We start from the raw sequence: 10,424 nt of genomic DNA on the forward strand, positions 1-10,424 counted from the left end.
CACAGATTATTACAACAACAAAAAACAAACTAAAACTATAAAAACATAATTTTATGTTTTTCTTATATCTCTAGTTATTGTATTTTTTATCATATTTTTTAATACATTTATTTTATTTTATTTTTATTGTAGGCATTTGATGTGGACAGCAAAGTAAGAATTTCAGTGTACAGGGAAACTTAAACATCTGACAATAAACACTTTGAATCCTTGGAAAGCGCGCTGCAAGAATGAAAAACTGATTTACTGGACTCATGACACAATTCAATGCAATTCAAAATCCTTTTATTTATCCCTCCAAGGGCAATTCAAGGGAAGTGGGTTTAAACATATACACATACATAAACATTTACACATGCATACCCAAAGACAATCCAAAGATGCAAAATATGAGAGTGAAAGTAAAGATGAAAAGAAAGATATCCATTAATACCTGGGCAACAGTGTTCAACACCACAAAGAGACATTAAGTCAAAAGGTGCACATGCATGTAGTAATATCTCAATATTTACACAAAGTAAACTGAGCATCTCTTGTACTGCAACTGTGCACAAGTCTGGAATAAAATAAAACATCCTTGTATTTTTTATAACATACATCTTCATGGTGTTCCTTTGGACTGGGAGCAAGTGGCAGAAGGACATGGCAAGAAGTGCAAAGGCTGTCTCCCTTGCTAAACAGGGGCAATGGATGCTGTAGGAAGGTTTGGAGAGGAGAAAGATCAGCTTGAGGGATCTACAGTATCTCACAAGAGTGAGTACACCCCTCACAAATGTTGTAAATATTTGATTATATCTTTCCATTTAACAACACTGAAGATATGACACTTCTGAGACGACAGCCACGCAGATCAATTTGATGCAGTGTGCGGCGTATGGTCTGAGCACTGACAGGCTGATGTCCCTTCAGCCTCTGCAGCAATGCTGGCAGCACTCATACGTCTATTTCCTAAAGACAACCTGATGCCAAACATGTGCAATCAACTTCTTTGGTCGACCATGGCGAGGCCTGTTCTGAGTGGAACCGGTCCTGTTCAACCACTGTATGGGCTTGGCCACCATGCTGCAGTGGAAGCCTCTTCTAAAGATAATGCACAAGAAAGCCCGCAAACAGTTTGCTGAAGACAAGCAGACTATTGTTTGTGGTCTGATGAGACCAAGATAAACTTATTTGATTCAGATGGTGTCAGCGTGTGTGGCGGCAACCAGGTGAGGAGTACAAAGACAAGTGCGTCTTGCTTACAGTCAAGCATGGTGGTGGGAGTGTCATGGTCTGGGGCTGCATGAAAGCTGCCGGCACTGGGGAGCTACAGTTCATTAAGGGAATCATGAATGCCAACATGTACTGTGACATACTGAAGCAGAGCATGATCCCCTGCCTTCACAGACTGGGCCGCAGGGCATTATTAGTGTATGATAACAACCCCAAACACACCTCCAAGAGACCACTGCCTTGCTGAAGATGCTGTGGGTAAAGAAGTTGGACTGGCCAAGCATGTCTCCAGACGTAACATTATGCTTCTTTGCTACTAAGCTAGCTAAGCTGCTAGGCTGTGAACCACTTTTCAGAGTTTGTAGCGTGAACAATTTGGATTTACAGTGACGACTGTATCTAAGGAAGGGTTAGAGTCCCCTTAGGGTTAGAGTCCCCTAAGGCCCCATCTACACTACTCCGTTTTAGCTTAGAAACGGAGAATTAAAACAAACACGATCTCCATCCACACCAGCGTTTTAGCTGCGTATCAGAGTCTATACTAAAACGACTGAAAACGCACATCTAGTGGCCGTTCACGTACACTGGGCATGCGCGTGCTGGTGGAAACATGAAGCAGATGGTCTCTCTCTTCCGTAGTTACAGAAGATTTGGCGAAAGAAAAAAATTATGTAGATGAAGAACTGCACTTTGCATGACTTATAAGACCCAATCAGAGAGCCAAACAAGAGCGTCTGCGTCATCATTTCCAAAGTCCTCTGTTTTTGCCCGTCTTCACTAAAACTCCCTCCGGAGTTTTGAAACGCAAAACGGGGTCAGCAGCATTTCCGAACTTCTCAGTTTTAGGTCTTCGTTTTCGCCGATTTAGTCTGGACGGGAGGTGCAAACGTAGCAACAGGTCTCCGTTTTCAAACAAAAACGTAGTAGTGTGGATGGGGCCTAAGTGTCAACGGGTAAGAGTCCCCTTAGGGTTACAGTCCCTGCTGTTAAAGGGTTAGAATCCCCTTAGAGGTAGAAAATCTAGAAAATCACACATAGTAACTGGTGATGCAAATAGGCGTCACAGAACCTGACAAAAGTAACTGATGAGAAGGAAAGAGAGGAAATGCAAATGGGTAATTTTTGACTCACTTGAAAAATGGGGTTGTAATGTGACCTATAGGGTTAATCATCCAGTGACCCCTCAGATTCATCTTGGGATCTCTTGGGGGTGCCGGGCCTCTAATTCAGAACCCAGGACCTTAGACACCAGCATTTTAATGAAGGATGAAACTTCTGGGTTTGCTGTAAAGTTGATACCAAAGACAGCAACATATGTGAGTTCGTTTGATAGCTATGCTAGCAGCTCTGTGAGGCTGTAGGCTTGTGAGTGTTTTGAGCCAAATACGTATGTCAGCATGCTAACATGCTCACAGTGGCAATGCTAACATGCTGATGTTTAGCAAGTACAATGTTTACCATGGTCACCATCTTATTTGAGTGTGTTAGCATGCTTACATTTACTAATTAACAGTAAAGACAAAGTACAGGAGGCTGATGTGAAATGCTTAAATTTGACCTGATATAGGTGCTAAATGAAAGGTCAGGGGAAACAAGTGATTATATTTCATCATCTCGGGGACATGAATGTCTGTACCAGAAATAGCTGTCAAAATATTTCCATAAAAAACAAAACTGTCAACCTCATATTCCACATAATGGAGTGCACCATCACACCACAATAATAATACTTGCCATACAGAGAAAATGAGGGACAGTGAGGGACAGAGCCCAGCACAAGACACTGTGACACAAGCCTGTTATCACCAGTTGTTGAAGCTATCTGCTGTGTCCATGTGTCTCAACATAGAGTATACAGACACTCCCAGTCTTCATATAGCCATTTTCATCTAGACAGACATAGTTTTTGACACTGTATTTGGGGAGTTTTCTGGAATGTAAAGCAAACAATGGCAAATTGAGATAAAAAGAAAGTTTCTCTTGCTTTACACAGCTACCATGTAGTGTGTAGGATACCTTATAACAATCTAGTGAAAAATGGTGCAACCTAAACCACCTATAACATAAGCATCAGCCATGTGGCTGCAATGTGACTTGATTTTCTACCTACTTTAAGGAGTGTCAGATTTAAAATGTCATTGTCGAACAACCAAAACACCAAAGTCATAAGGCTAAAGTAAAATATATTCATGTTTTGTCTTACAACATTGAATCGCACTAGATTTAATTTGGCAACTTTAAACAGAAAATTACCATTTCATGTTAAAGTGAAAACAGATTTCCAAAGAATAATCTAAATGAATTACAAACACAAAATACATGTTTGCATAAGAATTCACCCCCTTTAAAAGGACACACCTAAATCACAAGTTTTAGAAGTCACAAAAGTAGTTGAATGTGAATCACCTGTGTGTGTAGTGTGATTGTTGTTTAGATACACCTGGAAGGTCCAACTTATTTTCTTTTAATAGGCACTGTACATTTCCAAACCTCTAATTGGCGGACTAACTAAGGGACCAGAGATGGGCTCTATCAGCATTAGAACAAGTAGGCTGGTGTGAGTTATCACAGGGAGCCAGAGACAGCTACAAAGACCCACCTAGTCACAGCGTATTACACTAAACTACACAACCTACCATCCATTGACAAGTAGTTAATACACTGTGAGTCACTGTGACTTCACGTCAGCAAAATGAAAATGTAAATTTACCATTATGCAAGTCAGAATACTAATAAATGGTTATTTTTTTTCAATGACATTACATCAGTTATTTGCATTTTCTATATTCCTAAATCAAATTTTCACTCCATCTAGAAATAATAATGCACAGTTGGCTAAAAAGGCAAAATTAAATGGAACTTCAGTGGTTAATAATCTTTTTAGCAGTTACAACCTAAAATTCTATAATTTGATAAAAAAAAATCTAATTCTATATAAAGATTCTCATCATTTACTCTATTTCGTTGTACAACCTTGTGTTAAATAATGATGAACTACCTTTAAAAAAGTTACTTGTAGCAGAACAAACTGTAAAGACAGCATGAAGCAATTTTCAGACCACTGCATTACATGTGTTTGACTTCAGTATGTCAGTACCTTATTTCTTAGCTAGGGGATGCCAGAGGCCAAGTACTGAAGACTGCACTCTTTGTTGAATTTGGCGCCCCTTAGTGTAACCAGTGTTGCACAAATACCACATGACTAAATTACTTCTCTTTTGCACTGTTTCATTTGAAACTGCAAGCCTATCCTGTTTTGTAATACTGTCAGCCAATCACATGTTTTCTGTTGTTTCTCAAGAGATTTCGTAAAAGAGTTTAATCATTTGTTAAATTGTAGAGTACTGGGCATTAAAGTTTGGCCTAAATGTTTTTACTATTTAAAATATAATTTCTGTGTATATTTAGAAAGTAACTTCAGCATAAAATAGCGCTGTTTGTTCAGTGATCTTCTGCTCAAACAGCGGTTGCCATGCAGTCTAATTACAAAGATGAAAACCTGTTTGACTAATTGCCTTGTCAACATTACCAAGAGATTCATCCAGGTACCCACCCCATGAATGCCGCCCAAAAGGAACAGCTCTGTTATGGATGCACAGGCACTGAAGGCCAATTATAGAGCACTTACAAAACATTCTTGCATCATAACTCTGTATGTAGTCACGCACACGAAAAGACGCTGTGAAAAACAACAGCACTTAATCAACCATTATCTTTATTCAATTTCTACAGTTTTCAAATCCAAGTAAACAATGCGACATCATTTGTGGAAAATGAGCAGACATCTAATTAGTGTGAGCTGACAGACCAGTGGGTGGTGGTCTTCAGAAAGCACTTCTCATGATCGCTCTATTACCTGACCAGTTTTAATTACAGAAGAGCTTTTCATTAAAAAAACAAAAAAAAACAAACAAAAAAACAAACAAAACAAAACCTGATGACAGATTCAGACCGGATACTTGGCAGAGCTTGTCTGCGGCATGCAATGGCAGCATAACACTTTTAATGTTACTGTAAACTATTCCAATTTTGCCTTCACCAACCAAAAATTATATTACATTGGTTGACTAACTGATACAGTAATTTGATTTTTTGAAATAGCTATCAAATCTTAGAAAAATGCTTTAGTAAAAAAATATTCAGCATAGAGCGGTGCAGAGGCAGAAACGGTATCCCTTTATGCTTAAAATGATGCGTGGGTACTTTGCACTACCTTTGCATTCAAAGATAATTGTTATTGCATGTGAGATGAAAAAAAAAATACAGACTTGGATAAACAATAAAATAACATTTAGGCAGTTAGAGAATGCAAAGGCAAGGATACTGTAGGACAATAAAAGTGAGCTCCCTCTAAACTATTTGCGACATCTTCTCCCCATCTCAGTTCCTATAAGGAAGGATTTCCAGGAATGGGTTCATCATACCATGACCTTAAAATCTTTTAGGCTATGGTAATCATTAACAGCCTGAAGCACCACAATGAGAACAGAGAGGGGAGCCAGAAGGCATAGCAGAGTTTGGTGGCCTGCATCAAAGAAAGTAGCTAGTGGTCATAGTGTATCTCTGTGGTTTTATCCCAGCCCATTTTAGCAGGGTTGAGGTAGACCAGAGGTGGCATTGGCAGTATACAGTCTGCACTGGCCCTGTTTTGATGCTGCTAATTGTTGCGGAGGAGGGAGGTTTACATAATGACGCATGGTGCACGGCTTTTGGTGATCTTCTGCACAGTCTTCCCATCATAGGCTTGCTGGACTGCATTCATAACCTGTGACAGGAAACCGCAGCATAAAATCAGAGACTGTCACTGTTGGGATTTGCATTTTAAGGGCAGGGTGTTTACCCTGCATGTTACTCACGTCATCCTCATACGGAAATCCACCCTGCTCAAGCTTGGAGAAGATCAGCTGCCCGTTGATTTGAATCTCAAAGCTGCCTACAAAATAAAAGGCACATAACATTAAGATCCCAGTTCATGCTCTTTGCCTCGAATGATACGCGTCTCCACATTGACGATAAAGATCAGTTGAAATATGACGTACCTTGTCTTCCCACGAAGCCTGACACATCCGCATCGGGAAACTCACCCTTAACAACCCGGGCGAGCTCCTGATAGCGGGGTGCGTACCCTCATCCACCACTACATGGGAAAAAAACAACAATAAACGTTACATGCATTTTTAATAACCGTTAAACAAGTCCGTGCTGCCCAGTCACAGAACTTAGCTTAGCCGTGAGCTAATGATGCTAACGGTAGGTAACGTTACTCTATCGTAGAAACCGTCTTTAAACACAGAGTCACGCTATGTTAGCTAAAAGCGTACACAAATCGAAAATGAGTGTAATAAAAGATGTAAATACCAGTATTCGACTTTAATTGTCACCCCCATCGCTGTTGTTGTTGTTCGCCGAGCGTCGTCGGCTGTACGGAACTCGCAGTGTGGTTAAGTGCTGGTAAGACGCGTTAGCTGCTTTTGTAACACTGAAGGAGCCGGGGATCGGGGCGGAGTTTAAAATACGGGACCTCCGTGAAGCTAGCTGAGATTAGACCAGCAGTAACACAATTATGTACAGTATAAAAGGAACAAACGTCGAAAAAGAAGTTACACCTCAAGGCTGAAATGAAACGTTAGCTAAGGAGTTTGGCAGTAAAAAGCACGTTTTGAGGACATTTTTAGGATTGCTCCCCAAAACATATACAAGATATATGAGTGGGGGTCTGGGGGGACCTCCCCCAGGAAATTTTGATCTTTAAACACTTAATTTCCTGCATTCTGCACAAATTTATGGAATTTTATTTATGTAAAAGGAAACACGTGACATTTCAAAGCTCTCAGGCTTTCTGTGTAGCTTTCAGATCTGTTTCTGCTGTAGAGCTTCATCATCCCTGCTGAGGCAACACATGTGCAGCATGTGCAGGCATGATTTAGTCTTCACTCCAGTTTTGTCACGTTCAAAGGGAGATAGCGGATAACTTAGCTTAAATTACTTTTTTTTAATGCACATTTGTTTCTTCTATATTTTAATTGAATTACATGTTTTCTTAATGTGCGAATAAACCTTTCTAAAAGTTTTTTTCATTTGTTGTTTAACTACAAGCTATATTTCAGAACGTTTTTTTGTTTTGTTTTTTTTTTTAAAAAAGAAGCAAATTATGCTATAAAAAAGGTGGTGGGGACAAAATCAGCCATTGTCACAAAGTGGTAGGGACATGTCCCCAGCGTGTAAATGACACCTATGACTGAAATGCTTTTAAGAGTAAATAGAATGGTCAGCACATGGGTCGGCATAATATTATTTTGAAAAGCTTCACCGGAAGCCAGTTCTTTTATTTTCTTATTATTCTGTAACTTTACACAAGTCAGTCCCCACCTACAGTCACCACAATGAGTAAGATGAAAACATTTAACACATACCTGTATCGGTGGTGGGGGAAGTATTCAAATCATTTACTTAACTCAGCCCTGACATGTAAAGTCCTGCATTCAAAGTCTTACTTGAGTCAAATTATAGGCCTAGTACACACACATCTCAGAATCAAATCTTGAACACTGAGGAAACACTTTTAGCAACGTTTCACAATGACTTCTGCCATGCTGACTGTGAAAAGTTCTGAAAAAGTGAACTCATATAGAGAAATGTTATTTAACACTTAGCACTTGTAAGACAATGCTTGGCTCAACCCCTGACATGAAGAGCTAATGCTAACTGAAATATGAAACACACTGTAGCTGTCAGAACCCCCAACATCCAAAAAATCACAAAATATACCTCAGAAAAATCATGATTATGTTGACACAGTTCAGTTAAATCAGCAGTACTACTATATAAAAACACTACAAAAAGTGCACTTAAAGTATTATTTAAAGTGTTTTATATATTGTCGGGTTGGTTCTGTAACAGTGCATCAGCTTTCATAAACTCATCATATGTTTTGTTCTGCATCACATGACAATGCAGCACCTATCTAACCTGTTCAGAAACATTGTCAATCAGTCAGTCAAGTGTTATTTGTTGTTTCCCCAGAGGTAAACTAGAGATTTCATAAAAGTTTATACAATTTAACAAATGATATATAATATAGACTACTGGACATTAAAGTTTTTTTTTGTTTGAAATGTCATTTCTGTCTGTGTACATGCAGACAGAAACTTAAAAAGCATAAAATAGTACTGTAGTTAAAGTTCAGTGCTCTTCTTCTCAAGCAGCCTAATAACATAACAATGAGGAAAACCTGTTGTAACAGTTAAACCTGTCCGTTTCTTATGAAGATTGTAAGAATGAAGAATGAAGATGATTACCAAAATAGTCATCCTGATAACTACACATGAATGTCTCCCAAAGGAACAGCTCTAATAAGGCTGCACACCAAAACCACACCCAGACCTTAGACATGCAAAAGTGTACAAAGACACAATGTACAAATCATCTGCACAGTTACATACATACATATACTGTAAGAGTTATTATGCAAGACTGTTTTGTAAGCTCTCTACAGTTAGCCTTTTATGCCTAAACAGTTTTATATGTCTAAGATCTGATAGTGTTAAACAACGCACACCTGTTTTCTATGAATATCAACTTTATTTATTTAGTTTCTCTACTTTACCTCTGGGGAAACAACAAACATTACTTGACTGACTGAGTGTTTCAAAACCGGTTAGGTGCTATGGTGTGAAGCTGATTAAAAGACAAGTATGTAGTCATGCAGTATTTGTGTTGCATTTGTTACATTGTGCCCATCTTACACTGGATAAAAACCCACTATCATCCGCTAACATCTGGTCTTTGTATTCCGTGTGAAAGGGTTTAAGTCGGCCTTCACTTCCTGTTTAAATGACTCAGCAGTAGTCATGGGTATCAGAATCAGAATCCCTTTATATTGATCCCGGAGGGGAAATTCTTTGTCACAGATACTCGAAAGGCATAAAAGGAATAGAAATAATAGTAAAAGTTGCTAAGTGGAGAATATAATAAAGTATATAAAGTATAAAAAACTTAGAATATAATAGTGAAAAAAGTGAAAATAAACGTGTATCATAACAGTATTATACAACATTAAGAGAGGTGTAATGATAAATAACAGGAATGAATAAATAGTGTAATAATAATGAGCATTGATGAGTACTGATTAAAAATCCTGAACTAACTCCAGTAATGAAACAGAGAATATTGCACATAAGATTTACAACATAGAATATTGCACCATTTGTCAGTTATTGCCCTACAATGTGCAGTTGCTGATTAAGTATCCTGGTGTCTGACACTTTGATGGAGAAGTTAAAGAGTTTGATGGCCACATGCAGAAATGACTTCCTGTGGCACTCTGTGGTGCATTTTAAAGGGATGAGTCTGCACTGAAAGTGCTCCTGTGTTTGACCCAACGAAATTCTGCACAACTGAAGAAATCTCTTGGATGAGGGACAAAACGTCTTCTAGGTTTTCTTCTACAAAGTCCAGTTAGCATTATTCCTTCATGTCAGGGGTTGAGCCAAGCATTGTCTTACAGTTTTTTACAATTGCTAAGTCACATTTCTTTATACGGGTTTACTCTTCACACGATCAGCACAACAGTAGTCAATGTGGACTAAACTGTGGATCACTTTTCATCAGAGTGGTTTATCCCAGGACGGTGTCACCTTTCCTTCCATCTTACTATCCATTCCTCAACTCCACCGAGGTATTCTTTTCATCATGGTGGTGTAAAGTTTATCATCACCAGCCACATGATCAGATGTCCCTCTTGTAAGCAATGAATACTGAAAGTCTGGACATATAATAGAAAACAGCCAGGGATGAATGAGGCATGCAAAAAGGTGTATTTCCCAGGTGAATTGCATTGTATCTTACAGTAAACCATGATTCTATTACAACCACTCTGTGACTGGAAGAAAACAACGAAATGCCACATCGTCCCATACAATTCCGAAACTTTCTGGGTTCTGCCTTACCTGCCCCCTTTCCCCACCTGGCACAAATCCTTCATAGAGGTCATCAAGAAATAAAAACAGGTGATCAGTGTCCAAATCATTTATGATTATTTTTGTGTAGTTATGTTGAACGTAAGTGTAACAGTTTTGGTGGTTGAGTTTGAGTGAGAAAACGGTTTAGGAAATTTGAAAGATATGGTCACTGAATGCATTTTGTATAAAAGCAATGAAAAGTGATACACAGTTTAGTCCACATTGACTTCTGTTGAGCTGATCGTGTGAAGA

General features: G+C 38.8%; 1 protein-coding gene across 1 annotated transcript; it reads right to left on the reverse strand.

Annotated features, from left to right (window-relative positions):
- Positions 1 to 4,909: 4,909 nt before the first annotated feature.
- LOC119893430 (migration and invasion enhancer 1-like) lies at positions 4,910 to 6,730 on the reverse strand. The gene is made up of 4 exons (XM_038705568.1): positions 6,571 to 6,730; positions 6,252 to 6,349; positions 6,069 to 6,145; positions 4,910 to 5,977 (listed from the first exon to the last, which is right to left on the reverse strand). The coding sequence occupies exons 1-4, from the start codon at positions 6,597 to 6,599 to the stop codon at positions 5,894 to 5,896; spliced, it is 288 nt and encodes a 95-aa protein (XP_038561496.1). The 5' UTR covers positions 6,600 to 6,730; the 3' UTR covers positions 4,910 to 5,893.
- Between the last annotated feature and the right edge of the window lie 3,694 nt (positions 6,731 to 10,424).

The sequence above is a fragment of the Micropterus salmoides genome, unplaced genomic scaffold, assembly GCF_014851395.1.
Source record: "Micropterus salmoides isolate LMB-PRFRI ecotype aquatic unplaced genomic scaffold, ASM1485139v1 Ms_hic_scaffold_10, whole genome shotgun sequence".
NCBI classification, from domain to species: domain Eukaryota; kingdom Metazoa; phylum Chordata; class Actinopteri; order Centrarchiformes; family Centrarchidae; genus Micropterus; species Micropterus salmoides.